This window comes from Microtus ochrogaster, chromosome 7 (assembly GCF_000317375.1).
Source record: "Microtus ochrogaster isolate Prairie Vole_2 chromosome 7, MicOch1.0, whole genome shotgun sequence".
Lineage (NCBI taxonomy): Eukaryota > Metazoa > Chordata > Mammalia > Rodentia > Cricetidae > Microtus > Microtus ochrogaster.
The window spans coordinates 16837142-16857250 of record NC_022014.1 but is presented as its reverse complement, the minus strand read 5'-3'; the positions used below and the strand labels follow the sequence as shown (position 1 = coordinate 16857250).

General features: G+C 49.3%; 1 protein-coding gene across 1 annotated transcript; it reads right to left on the bottom strand.

Annotated features, from left to right (window-relative positions):
* Window positions 1-923: 923 nt before the first annotated feature.
* Window positions 924-3973, bottom strand: Ccl1 (C-C motif chemokine ligand 1). Its single transcript, XM_005349390.3, has 3 exons — window positions 3898-3973; window positions 2521-2632; window positions 924-1108 (listed from the first exon to the last, which is right to left on the bottom strand). The coding sequence occupies exons 1-3, from the start codon at window positions 3971-3973 to the stop codon at window positions 1012-1014; spliced, it is 285 nt and encodes a 94-aa protein (XP_005349447.1). The 3' UTR covers window positions 924-1011.
* Between the last annotated feature and the right edge of the window lie 16136 nt (window positions 3974-20109).

The following is a 20109-nucleotide window of genomic DNA, read 5'->3' as shown; positions in this document are numbered from 1 at the left end:
GCAAAGCTGAACTGTGTGCCTGAAAGAAAGGTGAAGGGGCCGTGTGACTTAGGGCCAGCCTACATTATGAGTGTGAGGTTTGCTAAATGGGTAACAGGAAGATGGATGCCATAGGAAGACCTGTTGAGTTTTCTTCAGGGCTAACTCTCGGCCATTAGGGGGCGCTCTAAGGTAATCAGGGTGGTGCAGCATGCAGGAAGGAATGTGATGTTCATAGTCCTCTATGTGTCTGGCATGGGCTCTTCTGAGTGCCCGGAACAGTGCCTCTAATGCTACTTTTCTGACCTGTAATTCTTTCACTTCATACTCAGCTCCTGCCATCTGCTACTCCTTTACTTTCAGAATCCCCCACTCATGCCCAAAGTGGCTTTCCTGGGTCTGTTACACACCTCTAGACCTCCTCAGGACGTCCCTTGGCCTGAGTTTGTGACCCTGACATTCTCTACGTCCTTCTCCAACCCCGATGGCCTCATTTATAAAATAGAGTTGGCAACATCTTACAGGCAGATAAACACAAGACGCCCCTCCACCTAGAGCATAGGCTACCATTACCCCATCCTGAGCTTTTGGGGATGCAGGCAGGACCCCCGTCACATGGGCTCCCATCCCAGTGTGAACCCAGCCTTGTGCCAGTGGTTGTTCTACGATGGCTCCCTCCACCACCAAAGCTGGAAGAGAGGCCATAGCACAGCCTGGATCAAAACTTATCCTATGTAGTGGTTTCCCTGGCCCCAGGTCCAACCTGCCCCCAGCCTTCTAGGCCCTGCTTTCCACCCCCCAATTTCAATCAAATCTGAACCCTGAAGTCCTCATGGAGTCCAAGAAACAGAGGCTGTATGTGTTGAAGATTCCATAATTTAAACAGACAGAGTACCATAAAATAGCTTATCACATGACTGAGATGGGTGCATCTGTAACAGTGGGCAGAGGGTGACGGCAGTTGGAGGGTGGGGGACTAAGTGAAGGGACGCTCCAGTCTCCAGGGCCGGGATGGGAAGGCGGAGCTCAGCTTCACCTCAGCGGGCAGGGTTTCACCTCCTTCAGGTAACGCTGAACCCATGCATCTGTACTCTTGGCACAGCTTTCTTGACCTTTCTTCATCCTGAATCTGTGAATAGAGGACATGGGCAAGGACCCGAGTCACCCACTAGGACCTGGAACACTCAGAGGCCCCTGAGCTCCCCACTCTGTGAACGAAGGGACTGTATATGATCTGAAGGCACACTGGTGTCACATTGGGAGCTGATTAGTGGGGACCCCTAGACCCTCCTTTAGGGACTAGGATTCCCTCTATGGGGCTGGGGCAGAGGAGCTGGCCAACATCCTGATGTGTAACAAGGATAAAACTTCGCCATCCTAGAACAACTCCCTGCTCCCGCTTTGAGTGTTTGTGTATCCATTCGGAACCCACACATTGCTCTGGGTTCGTGGTGTAGGTGTGTGTGTTTTGGGGGGAGGGAGGGAGGGAGGGAGGGAGGGAGAGAGAGAGAGAGAGAGAGAGAGAGAGAGAGAGAGAGAGAGAGAGAGAGAAGGAGAGGAGAGGTTGTTTCTTTTCCATCTGTCCACTTCCTAATTTGATTGGTATTCATTCCACAAACCAACTCTGCCTCCTACTGGCCAATGGTCTTAGACAACCACCTCTGCCTCCCCAAACTCAGTTTCTCTCTAAGAAAGTGTATGTCCTAAGAGGATCAGCAGGAGTCATAACAGGAAAGCGCCTCAAAATGCTGACCTGGTGTGCTAGTCACCTCAATCCGGCTACTAATGACCCTGAGATACAGGCAGGTTTCTGCTTTGTCCCTCTTTACAGACCAGAGTCAAAGCACAGGGTAGGGGAAGAGTTTCCTGTCCAAGGCCCCTGGAGAATGCAGCTTGGTAAATTGGTAAGTGTGTGTGTGTGTGTGTGTGTGTGTGTGTGTGTGTGTGTGTGTGTGTGGTGTTCATGGTGGTGGCCACAGGTTGGTTGGTAAGAAGTCTTCCTCAATTCATTGTCTATCTTGCTTTTTGAGGCAGGGTCTCTCATTGAATCTTGAACCTGTTTCAGTCAGGTCAGAACCAGCAACCCGTGGGATATGCCTGTCTCTGCCTCATCCAGCTGGAGTAACAATCTCACACCACCTTGCTCTACTTCCTGCGTGCTGGCAGGGAATATGAACTTCTTGGACAGTCAAACACTCTACCCACTGAGCCAACGCTCCAGCCTGTCTGTCGCTTTGGCTAAGCATTTTCTTCTGGCTAGATAATATGGGATATAATCATGGCTTCACTTAAAGATAGTTATCTGCCTTTGCACTTGGGGGGGAAGTCCTGATTTATTTGGAGTTCAAGCAAATAAATCGGAACTCCCCCCTGGGAAGCCCTATACTCCCCCTTGCGATCAAGCATGGCGCTGCACCACAGTTTGCCTGATTAGGTTTAAGAGTCCCTATTCCTGTAGAACAGCGCCATCTAGTGTCCGCTATTCTCATTCCAGTCCACGTTATCCCTCCCCAAGCTAGAGGCTGGTCAGTGCTCACTCACACAACAGCTCGGTGGGAACAGGAGGGGCTGATTTCTCTGTAACACTGGATTGACTTCTGGGGAGGCGTTTTCTTCAGAAATCTGAAGCAGCAGCGAGAGGAGGCCACGTGCACTAGAAGAAAAACACGGAAGACCATTATTAGCACCCATACCTCAGCCTCCCAAACACACAAGGATTAAAATGGAGAACCCACAAAGCCTTTGCTAGGACAGACTCAGGCTTGGAGACCATATCCAGAGGGCCATGGTGCAGCCCTGCCTCACCAGCCACTCAATTCTGGAGAATAATCAGAAGGCGAAGGGGGTCAGAGCTAAGCACCCCACAAACCAGCAGAGGATGGAGACACTAACCACAAGCCAGCCTGAGCCCCTGACTCAGCTCACACCCCTGTCCGTACACTGAGATCCCACAGATACAGCCCTCTTCAGTTCCCGTCTCCCATCGCAAGCACAGAGATTTGTACCATACAAGTACTTAAGCTCTACGGTTCTAGACTCACATTCTAGGGAACCTGTTACCCCATTACACTCAGGACATTGCAGTTCACGGTTTACAGACAGAACCTGGTGAGGGACTGCACAAGAGCTCAGAAGGAAGGGGAAAAAGTGTTCCCAAGAATTAGTTAGCTAGTCCCTCGTCTACACAATCTCCTGCATCCCCTCCTTGGTCCTCTTTCATAGTCCAATAACCCCCAACTCTGCCAGTCTGTATACTCCCCTCCCTGCATCCCACCTTCAAAGTCTCTTGTTCTAACCCTCGCTCCTTCCTAGCTCACAAACCCTTGGGTCCATTGTTAGGTCAGTATTCTCTAAATGGAACACAAACTCCACTTTAGCCATATAGAAAGGTCTAGTGCTTTTCCAGCTATTAGCTCCTGTGGTTCTTCCTTCAACCCCTGCCTGCCATTTGTCACACTGTGGAAACTAGACCCAGTTCCTCCTCTGGGCTTCAGGGCTCCCAGCTTGTTTGAAACAACCCCCACTAGTCCCTCCCAAGTGTCTGTAGAGTAAGGATCTTCTACACTGAAGCCAGCTCAGCTCTCAAAAGAAAAAGTGCCTCTCAAGAAAGGGCCAGGCTTAGGATCACACCCAGAGGACCCTGGTCCAGGTTTGTCCCCGCAGTCATTAAAAAAAAAAAAAAAAAAGAATCAGGGGTGAGTTTCAGGTCTGAGCTCAACATAAAGCAGTAGATGGCTGCCCCTAGCCCAACCTCCTCCATGCCCAGAGCCCTCAGTCCATTCACGCCCTCCGTCCCTCATCTCCAGGCGGGAGCAGAGATGAAGCCAGTGAGAGAACTAGGTGAGTTCTGCCCTACACCCAGAACACCTGCCTGTACTCTCCCCTCCCCAGGCCAAGTACAGGAACCCCACCACTCACTGCTCTTGCTGTCCACATCTTGTGGCCACATGGCAGCCAGCAGCAGATACATCAGGGCCATGCTGATGAGTTTCATGATGATGGGTTTCTGGTTTGGGCCTCTCTGGAGCAACCACTGAATGCCTGGTGAAGCCAAGAGCTCTCCCCTGCCTCATCTTGTACTGAGCTTATATCAGGAGGCCTGGGGTGCTTTCCCAGCCCATGAGGAAGATGTGGGAGTCCCAGGGAAAAAGAGCTCATACCCAATGGCCACATGGAAAAGTCTTTTCCTCACTTCTCTGGGGTAGTATTCGAGGTATGTTTGGGTGCCTGATGTCTTGGGAAGTTCCCCAAGTGCAAAGGCAGATACCTATCTTTACATTCTTGACAAAATATGTGGGAGCTGTCCTGGCTGAGTGGAAAGTCAAGAAAGGTGAAAGAGAGGAAGTGGCCTGCACACAGCTCATCTAACCCACATCATGCCATTCCACGCAGCTCCCGGAGCTGGAGAAGGACAGAGCCCGAGCTACGATGAGCTGAATCAAAGCAAGCTCAAGCTTGCGTGTGGATCCCAGCTCTGCTAATCAGCAATATCACAAACGTATCTCAGCTGCACATCCCTGCAAACATGGAACCAGCTCCTATCTCAAATGTGGGCGATAAGAACGCAGTGAGGAGCCAGAGAGGTGGCTCCTTCAGCAAAGTCCTTGCTATGCTGTGAGGACCAGATGCCCAGAACCCACATAAAAAGTGGGGGGAGGGCGGGCGGTGGTGGCGCACGCCTTTAATCCCAGCATTTGGGAGGCAGAGGCAGGTGGATCTCTGTGAGTTCGAGACCAGCCTGGTTTACAAGAGCTAGTTCCAGGACAGGCTCCAAAACCACAGAGAAACCCTGTCTCAAAAAACCAAAAAAAAAAAAACCAAAAAAAAAAAAAAAGGGGGGGGGGGGGACAGTGGCAAACTTTTGTAATCCCAAAACTGGAGAGGCTGACAGGCAGATCCCTGAAACTGGCTGGTTAACCAGGCTAGCCTATTTGGGGAGTGCCAGGCCAATGAGAGACCTTATCACACACAGACACACACACACACACACACACACACACACACACGGTTCACATGCACATACGCACACGCATGTGCACCTTCACATACATACACACACAGAAACATACACACTCACATGCACACACACATACACAACTCAAAATAAGATCCTCTCTGTCAAATGTCTGGGCAGCATATTTGCTATCTTCTGTTTTTATCTCTGGTTCCCAGCCCTTTCACAGCTCACTCTGTCCCAGGTCCTTGGTTACCCTTGGGAACACAATTGCCAATGGATGCAAAGCCTGACCTGAGCCATTTTGCTCTAGCTTACAAACTGCAGAGAGCCATCCAGCACGACTACTCAGTAAAGACAGATATGCCATGTGGAGAGCACAGGAAAACGTTGGAGACACCCAGGGACGCTAAAGGACCCTTCCAGGGCAGTGTTCAGTAAGCACCATGTTGCTGTGGAGACAAGGAAGGACTCTGTAAAAGCCAAGGTACAGAGGAATACACTTCACCTATTGCCAGCCGAGTGCAGTACAGCCCACTGGACAGTTACAGCTCTTCCTGTTCCATCCCAAAGAGTCACGTACCAGCCATCCCTTCTGCCATCGAGTTTCCCATCTCCAGTATTTTATTCCTACTGTAACATCTACCTGACCCACCCTCCTCGCCAACTCCCCGGGTACCCAGTCCACTCATTTCAAACACCTTTCTTCAACAGAAGCCATTGGGCAGATCTTGGGCTTCTCTTAAGCCCCTTCATCTGGAGGACAATATCAAGTCCTTAGCTTCTGCCATCTTTCCATGGGGACCCCCCCTCCATGCTACCATGGCATATCTGAGTTGAAGGTATCTTTCAAGACCTTCAGCGGTGATGACTCTTGACATTCCTGAGGGAGCTTTGTCAAAACCGGGAATATCTTGGTTCCATTTTAGAGTCAGAATCAAAACTCAAGTGCTTGTACATGTTCTAAAAGAACTCCGGGTGACTGTCAAAGCACCAGAAGATAAAATCTTCACAGTAGAGAGGGTGGGCAGTGGCTTTAGGAAGAGGAAAGTCATGGGCTCGATGTTATATTGAGAATGGGGGTGGCGTGGGGTGCAGGGACTTGAGCCCTGGGTATCTAAGAACAGAATCAGCTCTCATGATTTCTACTGGACCAATGCCAATCAGCCCCCTACTGCTTCCTGCCACCCAAAAAGTCATTAAAATCACCACCCTATTGCTGCCTCTCTGATATGCCTTTGTCTCTAGAGGCTGATGTGTTTCTGATCCTTTACCCTGGGGTCTTGGGAGAGGGGAGCTGTGAGTGTATGTTGACCAGCCAAATGCAACTTCAGACACTTTAGTCTTAGGCAATCAAGAAGGGGGCCACACGGCTGCCCAGAAAATTCCTGGTTCCTCCTCTGCTCCTGGGGCTGTCCCTCCAACGACTCGCTGCCCACCCCACCCCCCACTATGGCCACAGCCAATTCCCAAGCAGAAAAGCAGGACATATCAGTACTTTGTCATGCCGTTGCTTTTCAAGCTCCCTTAGCACCTGGAAGGAAGTGGTCAAAGGTAGACTCTTACCTTTCTACAACTTCATATTACATATGAGTACCCCAACATGGTGTCAGGGCCCACAGGCCCAGACCAAGTAATAGCTCAACAAAATCACCGTGGAATTGAGCAAGCAGGAGCAGAATGACCCACGATGGATTGCTGAAGAAGTCAGTGATCCCAGGGGTCAGTCTTGCTATAATTCACACAAGGAAACCTTCTTTTCGTTGCTTCTAGAAGAATGCTTGTCACTCATCTTTCATCTGCTAGGTTCCCACTGGGTGAGGATGGGAACCAGGTGGCACTGAGCCAGGGTCGAATTAACCTAAGATGAGTCCGCCCATTGGAGGCTGACGCTGTCCAAAGGCATTCAGCCCAGCCCAACCTACCACATGCTATTCAATTACAGGTCAGTTGGTCCTTCCAGACCGGGTTATAAACAGCCCCTTGTCATGTGTTCAGCAAGGCAGCATTGCAGAGGGGGCTTGGGCCATCTCTAGGGTGGGGTCCTCCATTTATTCCTTCAGGGAGAGGAAGAGAGCCGTGCCTCGAGCCAGACATAACCACGTCAGACCTCAGTTCTATCGCTTCCCTTTGGGCAGGTCGCACAGGCTTTCTCAGCCGTATTCCCTCATGGACCTAGGACAATTCTCCTCGTTGCTTTCAAAATAAACTTCCTAATGCTTAGCCTAATTGTGGGTGGTTGGAAGGGTTCCCCGAGATGGAAGAGGAGATGAAAGGGAAGGGAAATTGCATCATCGGAAACTACTGAGCACCGAACACAGGTCAAGTACTAGGGAGCCAAGTGAATCTCAGGGGACTCACAGTCTCTGCAGAGGTAGATCTCAGAGGAGGGCTGAAGTATGGGAAGTGTTCTAGAGAAGACGGTATCTTGGAGAGGCTGCAGAATTCACTGAAATCATCCTGAAAACTGGATCCTCTTTGCCACCCATGGGTGAAGTCAAGAAAGTGTCACCATCTCCCAAACTGGGTTCCAGCCTCCAGTCTTTTTCTACTAGTCTGGTCCACAGACACCAAGGTCAAGGTTGTGTCCCTAGTGGTGTGGATACAGTGTCCTTCTGGGTCTTTGCTATCAGTCCCAGGCAGCATCAGGTAAATGGAAGTCCATTCACGGTAAGGATGCTCAGCACCCACACACCACAGAATCCTAAGCCCTGTCTCCCTTACTTCTGGTCTCTGTGGTTTTCAGCTACTGGACTCTTTCATTCTTCACAGGAGACCTTTCCTGTCTATGGGTCAATGGCAGCACAGAGGACACAGAAGTGTCTCTCACTACAGCAGGCAGGAAGAAGGGTGCCCTGGTTGTCACAGCAGGTGACCCTCACCAGCCGTGATGTCCCTTGAATGTGCTTCTGAGCCTGAAAACCCAGCCCGTTGTGCTCAGGGTGAGGTACAAATGTCTTGGTTGCAGTTGCAAAGCCCAAAGTGATAACCCAGGTCACTGGAGTATTCGTCTTCGGGTGCCCAGACCTTCCGCTCCTTCTGTCCATGCTTCATATGACCGACTTCCGGCAGGCTGTGCCATCCCAAGTTCCTGCTGAGAGTCATCCAGTGCAGGCTCTTCACAGTTCGGAAGCCTCCCTGGGCCTCCTGGAGAGCAAGAGTAAGTACTTCTATGCTAGTAGACCACTTTGTGCTAGGGTCTTATCACACCTGGGATGCAGCAAGTACTCGAGGTGAGAAGAAGAAAAGGTTTGTACCCACAGAGGCCTCAGACTTAGTAGACAGGCAGGAGTTACCTAGGTGGCCAGTCATGGAATCAGAATAAGGAGATGGAGTCCTAAACTGTATCTGTTCATACTGCGTTCCAATGCTGGAGACCTTGCAGTTCCTGGGTGGGAACATATCACATGTGGGATACCTGTGCAAGCCATGATTACATCCTCCATTCTCTTTGTGGACATCTTCTGAGGGCCCACTGTTTACTAGTTCCTGCCTGTCAGTGAGGCAAGAGAAGGGGTCGCAGCACTGCTCTGCACTCCAGGGCCAGACCCAGAGGAAAGAGCACCCATGAAGCAACTGGGCACCAACTGTCATCAGTGTGTGGTCCAGAGGCTGAGAACTCCGTATGTAACACTGTGGTATTTCACCTGGCTCTGGAAGGATGCGAGTGGGATGTGTCCAAATGGTGCATGGTGGTTTTGAGCGGGTTCTGGACCAACCTGTAGGCTGCCAACCCAGACTCTCTGAATGCTACTTATAGGTCTGAGGGTTGCTAAAGCTTTGTGCTTGCCTTTAAAGGGGATTTGAAGGTTCCCTGCTTAGAATCTCAATGTGTTGTCAAAGACTGGTGCTCAGGACAGTGCCTGGCAGAGTTCTCAAGGACAATGGGAGCAGTGAGGTCAAGGCACAGATGCAGAGGCAGGTTCTTCAAACCAACAAGGAGGAAGCCAGAGTCCAGTAACACAAGATTATGCACACAAGGCTCCTCTTTCACCCCTATTGACTGTCACTCATGGTTTCCTCTGGACAAAAAATGCCTGAATTCGTGGGTAGACTTGGGAGGCCCAGGCTGAAGGCTGAGGACAGGAGAGAAGGAGGCGTGGGGGCTGGGCTGGAAGCATTCAGCAGGGAATGAGGGAAAGCTGGTCTTTAGAAATAATAAAAAAAGAAGTGAGAATCAAGAATCTTCCAGGACCCTAGATAGGTCACTTCTCACTGGACCTCCATTTCCCCACCAAAAAAGTAGTCGGGGCAGGGAGGTTAGCCTACATGGGCAATCTTGCCTGGAAGGTCAACTCATGATGGGCCCATTTGGAAAGCTTTAATCAAAAGACAGGGCTTGAAACCTGTTAGATGCCTGAGTATTCTGGATCCAGGGCAGCTGGAGTGATCCATGTACTCCTCCCCAGCTTGGCATCTAATTGCTCTCTGGGTCTCCAGGAAAGGGAAGATCCCTGTGTCTCCAGTACTGACGAAGTCATCACCCTTGGCCTTCCTAAAATCAGAAGTTGGCACTGGTGCTCGTAACAGCCATGCTGGGAGTATCCAGATATGTCCCTTCCCCTTCCGAGAATGATGAAGAGCAGAGGTCTGCCTCTGGATTCTCTACTCCCTGGGAGGAAGACCTCAGTCCAAAACTCAGCAATGCTTAGGACATTGGGAACTCCAGGATGCTTTGTGAGCAGGGTGCTAGTGTGAACTCTACATCTTGGGCCATGGCCTGCAAAGTCCCTGTGGACTCAACGGGTCCCTGAGGCATCACATACTATAAATATAGGCTGGGATCCAGGAGTACCCCAGCCCCTTTTCCTTCTGGAACCCATTCCCATAGACCAAGAAGAGTCTTGAGAAGAGTGAAGTGAACCTGCTCATGGCACAGGTGAGGAGCCTGAGGCCAAAACAAGAACATGAAGACTCAGGGATGGGGCGCAAACAGGAGCCCAGCCTCTCAATCCCTCTCACGAGTTAAGACTTTATGTTGATGTCTGCAGAGACTGGCTGTAGACAGAGGAAGAAAAGAGGCTGGGAATGGGTCCCTCTGGATGCTCTGGGACTGCAGATGCTCACAGCCATCTGGAGGCCAGAACACGGGGCCCAGCTTTGCAGGGAATGGAGAAAACATTTTGAGCATCTCCAAGCCACATAGCTGGAACGTGGGGGACAGGAAGTGGCAACAGTGACTCCAGTGTGCCCACTGAAACCAGCAAGGCCATTTTAGTTGAGGGGACAGGCCCAGGAGTTTGGGGAAAGTCCCTTCCCTCCCTGAGGGAGCAGATAGAACAGTGGGACATCACACAGTCAACAGCTCATTTCCCAATATGTCCTATGCCCAGTATTCCGGGGAGGGGGGGGTCCTAGGAAAGACACCCAGATGTCAGTCAGCCCTGCCTATTCCTAGACAGATTTTATAACAAGGGCTGGGCTCATCTGACCTTGGAAACTTCTGCTATCTCAATGTTCAGAGTCACAAGCCAGGTCAGCTTTCAGCACTGTTTCACAGTTCTCACTCTGATGGGGTGCAGGGAGCACCCACCATTGAATTTGATTTGTTTTTTCATAGTGCTAGGACTCAAAGCTGAGGCCTTTTGTACACATTATGTGAGTACTCTACCATTGAACTTTACCTCCACCCCCAGGCCCTATCACTGCATTTTAATCCAGACTGCCACTCCCCAACAGCTGCCGGTCTACTCATCTGCCTGGACTTGTGCGTCATCATGGGTGCACTGGGTTGAAAAGGCCTCTGCCCACGGAATGACGCAAGAGTTCTCCCAGAGGTATCTAGCGCAGGCTCCAGCTATGGGCTGGAACTCCTGTCCTATCTAATCATGCCTCGCTCACTTTGCCAGCAATACCTTCTCACCTCCCACACAGGACATCTGAATTAAACCCTCCTAGCTTCCGTCATCCCGCAGAGTCAAAGGTCTAAGCTTCTGTCGGGCAGGCAGGCCTAACAAGATTGAGATGAGCTTTGCAGCAAGGCTGCCGCGGGCAGTACAGTGTCCATCCTGCTGGCCTGAGTTCTGTCCTGCCCACTTCTTTCAGCTAAAGCTAATCTCCATCAAAGATGTCTCCTCCCACCTGGATCTGACATCTTAATTCAGAATGCTGGAAACCCAGCCTGTCAGAGGTTAGGGACCCATGGAAGGGATTTTTAACCAACTTTCTCTCCTCCCTCCTCTTCCAGGCCACCATCAGTGGATGGACCTTTGCTATTCGGGTGTGTTAAGTAGGAAGATGGCTCCCGGTGTCTCTTACTCTCTTGCTCATCCACTGGTGTCTATGGACGTACTAGCACCTGGGAAAGAAAGGAAACATGGGCAGCCTGGCTTTCGTCCCAGCTCCATCTAGCTCGACTTTGAATACAGCAGAGTCCTCATCTATAAGTGATGGATGCCTACTTGCTGATAGAAGGGAAAGTTCCTCAGCAGAAACCGTGGCTGGACGGACTGAGTGTTTGGCTTCAGCCATCACTCTGCCACCGCTGCCATTCCCTGGCCTCTGCTGCCAGCCAAACCACTGCCATAGTTTCACCTCTCCCTCGGCCGGCTCTTCCCATCCCCCCCACTGACTCTCAGTCCCTCCCATTCCATCCCAGTGTCTCCTCGCCCACTCCCCCCATTTTTCCACCCCTTCCCAAGGAGGCTCATTCCCTCCCACTCCCTCCCAGACCCCATCTTCTCCCGTTCCCTCCCACTCCCTCCCAGACCCCATCTTCTCCCTCCCTCCCACTCCCTCCCAGACCCCATCTTCTCCCTCCCTCCCACTCCCTCCCAGACCCCATCTTCTCCCATACCCTCCCACTCCCTCCCAGACCCCATCTTCTCCCGTTCCCTCCCACTCCCTCCTCTATTTCAATGCACTGCACACTGGCTGTGCTCCTTTGTGTTGCCAAAATAACGATGTCACTGACCCCAGTGACCTCTGGCTATTGTCTTGCTCTGTCATGCATCACCCTTGACCTTCTCTGTCCAGAAATAGTCCCTGGCCATGAGTGCCATGGCCCACAGCTTTCCTGGTTTTCCACCAACCTCTGTTGCTTTGAGACTTGGCAGAGGCTCCTAGTCTTTTGCCCGTTGTGTACTCTTGATGTCCTCTAAGAAGTCAGTAGCCAACACTAGCAAATGTTTCCGGGGTGTCAGAGCATTTCTCATGAGTCAACCTACCCAAACCTCCTAACAGCCCCAGAAGTATATTATTCTCAGCCCCTAATTTACAGACAAGAAAAATGAAGCACAGAAAAACAGTCCACAGTTACTAAGGTAGACACTGGGGTGGTGGACACCGGTTCAAGCTGTGTGTAGGTGCCAGTTCCGGATGGTTTTATCCCTGCTATCAGTCAACTTGTTTCTACATGCTGCCCAGACTGCAAACTTGGATGTCTCCTCATCAGACCACACCCTATACTACCTGTGACCTCATGTACACAGCCTGGATGAATTCCCCTTCTGTAGGATATACCTGGATCTTATCAGACTCCTGCCTATGATGATCTCCCAAGGGGGATGGTCTTCACCCCATTTTGGCCTGGTAAGCTGCCACTCTTCTGACAACCCCTTGGCAAAACCACCTCTTCCCTGGGGCCATCTCTATACCCTCCTTCCAACCCACAACTCTTGAGATACCTTCTGCCCGTCCCTCTGATATGCATCTGGTCTTACAGAGCAATTTACCCACTCCCTTGCCTACCTACCTGGCTAGTCTCTGAGGTCCTAGCCTCATACAGCACCAGCCAGAGCTGTTCATTTTGTCAGTGGCCCAGAGCCTGGGGATTTAGCTGCCGTACCTCAGGCTGTGACAAACAGAGCTATAAAAGCCCAGAACCTTCTCACACACATGGACATTACCTCATCCACACGCACATTCCTTAGGAACATACACATATACGCTGGACCATCCCTAACCACACACACACACACACACACACACACACACACACACACAACGCCTCTCCCAGCCATTCTCCACATCTGCATAGTCTTCTAGTTTGAAAGCCCTGCCTCCTCGACATGTCACTCCCAAGTCTATACGGATGCCTTTTGCACTATTCCACAATGTTTTTTCATGGGGCCCAGGAATTACAACCACACCATGACAGAGAAGGCTAACCAAGCAAGAAGGCCAGGAATCATTTGCATGTCCCCCGTGATTTGTGGCTTCCTCGATCCCTTTTGTACAGTTTCTCATTTGTAACATTAAGCTCTGGACACTACATGGAAAAGTTATTGTAAATCTGCTTTACAGATGATGAAACTCAGACTCACAGACATTGCAAGGCGCACAAGCCCCCACCCAAAGCCATGAAAATCAGACCCATGCGAAGAACTTCACCCACAACAGGGAGAGACTCTTCCCCCATAGCTGGGAAAGCTCATCAGACCGGATATGACCTTGTTACTATGCAGACTCCTATTTCCAAACCACAGCCCTGCAGACCCAAAAGACTGCTAGTCCCAGGATGGGGCAGGTCTATGCTAGGGGGGCACGGGCTGGGTCAAGGCCATCTCTTAAGATGAGGTTTAATTTGAGCTGGTCCCGGCCAGCCTCTTACCTGTGTGTGTAAGTAAGCAGGTGCTTGCAGTCTGCCCATTCTCATTCAGGCACATCAACTGAAATAATTTAAGGCTGTTATTAAATAAATGTGTTTCTCTTACTTCAGTCATATGTAATTCCTGGTAACAGTATTATCAGCTGAAAGTACTTAGAAGATATGCCTTAATGGAGAGTTTATCGGGCTTTGTAATTAGCCAAGCAATTGTGAGCACTTTAAAGTACTTGGAGGCAGATTAAACCCACTAAAGAGAATCAGGCACTCAAAAACACAAAACAGTATCCATTTACACGCCGGCAATTGCTGTGCTGATTAGAAATGCAGATATTCACGAGATTCCTATAAATCTCACTCCCGAGGCAGCATCTGACATCTCTCCCAGCAAGATCCCCTCATTAATTAAGGCAGCGGATAGTTACTGGATATCCACTATGTTCTGGGGACCCAGATGCGCTGGACGCTTGTCCTCCGAGCTTACACCTGTGTGAAAGCCCTAATTTTTTCAAGCAAGCTAATATAGAAATGAGATTATTTCCAATTGGCTGAGTCAATGAGGGGGAGCAGAGCAAAAAAGAGATGTCTAGAGGGGAGATTAAGGAGCTCGCATCTGAGCTGAATGACAAGAAGCTAGGAAAATAGAGGGGCTGAACAAGACTAACAAGCATAAAAGGCCAAATGTATCTTAGCTTATGTTATGCCCTGAATAAGATTCTTAGACAAAGAGTTCCATGAAACTGTTCATTTGAGAGCTATGGGAGAAGGGATGAGAAGGTCAACGGGCAAGGGAAGCAGACACTCCAGGGAAAAAGTTATGTGGGCAGCACCATGGGCACACACCTGAGTTATCCCACCCAGGAGAGGGGAGCTGGAAGGCTTTGCTCCAGCTCCTACCATTCATGAGGGATTACCTGGCACTCCTGGCTGCTCCTGCTCAAGGGCAGAGCAGTCCTCAGTAGATGAAGGCATTTAGAGGTATACGGAATGGAGGGCTTTACTGGGTGACATGAGCGAGGCCTGGCAGCATCTGCTATCCATAGGGACCTGCCTGGAATGTTCTAGAAGAGAAGGCAGTGCAGGTAGACTGTAAAGTGGGGCAGATAACTATGAGGATTGAAGTCTGAGGGCAGTGGGGACCAGCTCCCATGAAGACGGCTGTGAGAACTGGGGGTGGGGTGGCTTGAATTTCATTTTGTGTATTACAAGCCCAGCCGTGGAATTCAGTCGAGATGTGGACTGAATTCACTTTCTTCTTTTTCTTTCTTCCTTTCCTTTCTTTTTCTTTTAAAGATAAGATTCCCTGCCGACTGTACAGAAGGTAGAATTTTTAGGATAAAATGGTTATTTTGGAGAACAAGAGAGGATGGAGAACCAGATATTCACAGACAGGAGTCCAAAAGAGACGCCAGTGGCATCATCATCTGGCCCAGGGACAATAGCTCGCGTGGGTGTATTGCAATACCTCCGCAGGAGTGGCAGGGGAACTAGATTTGGGGATGTGATAATGGAAAGACGAAGTCTGGCTTGGGCACGGTAGGTGTGAGATGAGCAAGTCTGACACCCTTGATCTCCGGGATGAGCTGTACCACTCACCTGATGGGTAACTGTCCCACTCTCTTACTGGAAACGTAAAAGAAAGGAGCTAATGTCTAAGGACCCCTTCAGCTCCAGGGGTCCATGGACTTCCAAAGCTTCAGCATTCTCTCTTTAAAGTCATGGTTATTTTTAATAATGCCACAAGCCCATGTGACTCATGACTCAGAACAAATTCTAAGACCTTGTAAAGCACCCGCATCTGACCACATTTCCCCTCTCTTCTCTCTGAATCCTTCAACTTAATGTAGCCTATTTACCCCCAAACCCCTTGGCTTTCAATTTTCCCTGCACACAACGCAATATTCGCAGCTGTCCCTTAGTATACCCAAGGGATTGGCACTGGGCACCCTGTGGATGCTTGCATCCGAGGATGCACAAGTCTCTGAGGTAGTGCAATGTTTGCATATAACCTCTATGCATCCTTCTCATCTGCTTTTGATCACACCTAGAATACTTGTAATGCCTAACACAAGTATTATGTTTTACAATCACTGTGCAAACAGTAGCTATTCTATACCGTACGGGGAGATCCTGTTGAGTACATTTGTACATATTCAATACAGATGCATTTTCCTATGAAATATTTTAAATCTGTCATTGGTTAAACCCATAGCTGCAGAACCCCTAGATATGGAGGGCTGACTACATACATTTTTACAGTTGTCATTTCTAATGTTGTTTTTAAAAAGGTGGGGAAAAGCTGAAGGAATGCCATGGTCCTTCACTCGTAGGAGGATGAGGCAGGCAGAGGGTGAGTTTGAGACCATCTTGGGCTACCTGATATATCAGGGCCTTATCTCTAAATAAATAAATAGACAGCAATGCCTACTTCTAGGCATCCATTGCTACACAGTGTGGTTTCACTGCAGTGACAGGTGGTCTAAAATACCCGTCATTTATAACAGTAAACATTTTCTTTTTGCATTCCAGTCTCCCGGTTAGTTGCACACGCATGGCAGGCTGTGGTCAGGTTCAGGTCCTTGCTGCATGTCTGTCTGGTTCCTGAGCCCAGACTGCCATGACAGTTTTTGTTTAGGTAGATCCTCCCAGCAGAAGATCGGTGAGAAAGGAGATGAGCAGAATCTTGGAATGTTTGTAAAGCTTCTTCCGGGATGTGTCACCCGCCGTACCTGGCAGGGTTCCCCTAGCTGCACCTAAAGCCAGCGGTGTAGAAAAGGAAAGTCTGAATCATTTCAGAGGAGAACACGGCCTCCCACGGTAGGAAGAGAGAGCGCTTGCTCTGCTCTCTCACTAATCCTGTTAGGACGTGCGTGATGAGCACTCTCTTGTCTGTGAAGTTTCAGGTTGAAAGAGAAAACATAATCTCTCTCTCTCTCTCTCTCTCTCTCTCTCTCTCTCTCTCTCTCTCTCTCCTCTCTCTCTCTCTCTCTCTCTCTCTCTGTGTGTGTGTGTGTGTGTGTGTGTGTGTGTGTGTGTGTGTGTGTGTTTGTACCCAGCCTTAGGTTTTATTTATCACTTTCTGACTTAACTCAGGTTGTCTCCATGTGCATAGGATAAATTTGAAATGTCTTCATGTCCCTCTCCTGAGGAAAAAGCCTGGGCCTATTGTTCATTTTCTTTCCTCTTTTTTTTATTGATTTTTATTGAGCTCTACATTTTTCTCTGCTCCCCTCCCTGCTTCTCCCCTCCCCTCCAACACTCTCCTATGATCCCCATGCTCCCAATTTACTCAGGAGGTCTTGTTTTTTTCTACTTCCCATGTAGATTAGTTCCATGTATGTCTTCTCTCTTAGGGTCCTCACTGTTGTCTAGGTTCTCTGGGATTCTGAGAGAAAACATGATCTTAACACACATGTCCGTCCTTCCTGTTAATTCTTGTTTAAAGATACAAGGTTGAGGTCTGGTTATGTAGCTCGCTCAGTTGGCTGAGTGCCTGCCTAGCACACAGGAGGCTCTGCACCTATAATCTTATAACTTAGAAGGTGGGGGCAAGAGAATTGGGAGTTCAAGGCCATTCTCTGCTACTGATAGGGTGTAAGGTTGGCCTTGGCTAGAAGGCCTGTATTAAAAGAACAAAAAACTAAAGCCAACACTACGCAAAAGCATTCATCTTCAAATTTTAAAAAATATGTATTAAAGTTTCTGTTAAAAATTGTTTTTGTTTTGTATTTTGTTTTAATTTTTTTTCAATTTATTTATTTATTAAAGATTTCTGTCTCTTCCCCGCCACCGCCTCCCATTTCCCTCCTCCTCCCCCAATTAAGTACCCCCCCCCTCCTCAGCCCGAAGAGCAATCAGGGTTCCCTGCCCTGTGGGAAGTCCAAGGAACCCCCACCTCCATCCAGGTCTAGTAAGTTGAGCATCCAAACTGCCTAGGCTCCCACAAAGCCAGTACGTGCAGTAAACTTAACTACCTAGAGTTTGGGTTTTGTACGTGCATGTGCATGCATGCATATGTTATTATAAGGACACAATTTGACCTTTCTTTACATGGACCACTGTTTTTCCAGGCTTTGGATGGTCCTTCTGCTCCCTGCTGATCTGAGGGACAACCCATACCCCAGCCCCCAGCTTCACCCTGGTATATTATGGCTCTGCTGCTGGACTTTCACACTGCATTGGTGCATTTTATTGGCTAGCTCACCTGCTCTGTCTGATGAGCTAAATCACCCCCTTTAGGTTTTCTCATCAGAAATGTTCTGGCTCTTTTCCATCCTTTAAGAAATCAAAATGAGCCACTCGAAGCGTTCTGTGAAAACCTAGGAGGTGCCAAGCTAAGCTCTGGGCACATATTCGTCTGCTGGGTTAGTGTAGCTACCACCCCCCCTCCCCCGTGAGGGTCAGTAGCCTCTCCCACCTCCTACTTTAGATGAGAAAACCTAGGGGAGCTGCCACTGTTGAAAATGAGCCGTTCTGGGATTCAAGTTTGACTTCTGAGTTCCTGTGGTTCCCACATCACACAGCCTGGGGAGGATGCTGAGTCACACCTGCCCTCAGGGCCCCACAAGAAAGAGGAGGAGGCCGTGAAAGACCTCATCAAACAAAGGGGTTTCCTCTCACTCCTCTGCCAGCCTCTTGTTCCTCAGCTGGGTTGTGCATGCCTCATAAGGGAGTGATGAACTCAGGCCAGTACATCTGCAGAGTGCTTCCTGGTACATGTCTGTCACCTTACTGACTGTTCCTGGTGACAGCAAAAGCCACAGGGGTTACAGCTGAGGTAGTTCTCTATCAGTGGCTGAAACAACCAGGCAGAGGGCCTACCTCTGACTTCCGGAGACCACTCATCTTCTAAGAGGGAGGTGGTCACCTCCAAAGCCCTTCCCCAGGCCTGCATGTGTGTGCAAGCGCATGCAAGCGAACAGATGACTGCAGACTTTGCAGCATCTGGATTGTTCCTTTCCTGGCCATTGACTCCTTTAGTTCTTGAAACACAAAGTCATCTTGTCACTCCCCTCCGAAAGAATGAAGCAAAGTCGGATAAATGGCCTGTCAACCCATGCTGACAATCTTCACACTGGTTAAGGAGAGCTGAGGGCAATGCACTGGCAGTGTCGCTATGAGCAATGAGATCATTCGTGGAGCTATGGTTGTCAATGTCAGGTTAGCAGTCAGCAGATCCCAGGAACCAGGCAGAAATGCAAGACTGGTCGTGGGACCAAGTGAGTCGTGAACCTGGAGTCAGGGATCCACCATCTCTTAATAAACTGTTTCTACAGCATCTGCCCATTCCTTTGTTCCTAAACCTTGAGATCACTGCTGCAGTCCCATACACTATGTTCAAGGAGTAGGAACTATTTGGTGACCAAAGATTACAGCAACAGTTCATTGACAAGCGAGCCCAGCATCTCAGCTTCTAAGAGATGGTCTTGTTTCTGGAAAGACTCATCTTTGGGGCAGAAGATGGAGAAATAGAAATTACCTGGAAGTAGTCTACACTGGCACGTAGATGACGGACTAAGCTGAGGCCCTGGCCTGCCACACATTTCCCACTTGTCGTTGGTCACTTAAGACTCGCAGACAGGAGCTGGAAGACAGCTCAGTTGATAAACTGTCTGCCATGCAAGCATGAGCACCTAAGTTTGTATCATCAGTATCCACATAAAAAAAGTTAAGCATTGTGGAGTGATTCTGTTACCCAGCATAGGGGATGCTGGAGAAAGGTGACTCTCTGGGACCTCTTGGCTAGCGAAACTGAACCACCACCAGGTTCGGTGAGAGAGCCTGCCTCAAAACATAAGGTAGGGAGCAATCAAGGAAAGAAACTTGAAGGTCATCTCTGACCTCCAAAATCAATCTCTCTCTCTCTCTCTCTCTCTCTCTCTCTCACACACACACACACACACACACACACACACACACACACACACACACACGCACACACATGCTCTTGTTGGCTAAGTCTGAGAAGCTCACAATGTCAAGGGTACACATTACAGTAGATGTCTATGCAGCTCTCCACACACTGGTGGTTGCATCTCCATGGCTCACAGGTAGGTCAGACTCTAGCGTAGTGAGCAGGCTGGCTTGGGTTTTGATTTACCATTCATAGCACGGGTCACTTTTGGAGCTGAAGATTTTCATGATAACATGAAAGAAAAGGCAAATGAAAAATCAACAATTGTGGCAGAGCATCAGAGGACCAATTCTCACCTCCGATTGCTTAGATCTTTGTGGGGGCATCTTTACGCTGCCCCCATCATCCTGAACTGATTCCTGCGCTCTTTTTTCCACTGCTGTACCATAAATGTTTTCTGTGATGCTCCTTAATTTCCATAATTGCCATGGTGATGACTGAAAGATATTTCATCAAACGGGGCTGACAAAATCTAATTATAGATACTTAGCTGGCTGTTTAGACGCTGGGTATTAGATATTTATGTGTCTAATTATAGGCATTTAGCTGGTTATTTCCAAATAACACTGTTATGACTCCTTTTTCCTAAGTCTCATTTTCTACTTGTGATGGTTTTCTTTAAATTAACTTTCTGAAGGAGAAGGATGTTAAAAAGAGAGCATGAGCCCAGCCCTGCTCTCTGGGCCACACAAAAATGTACCGGCTCTGTTCAGACCC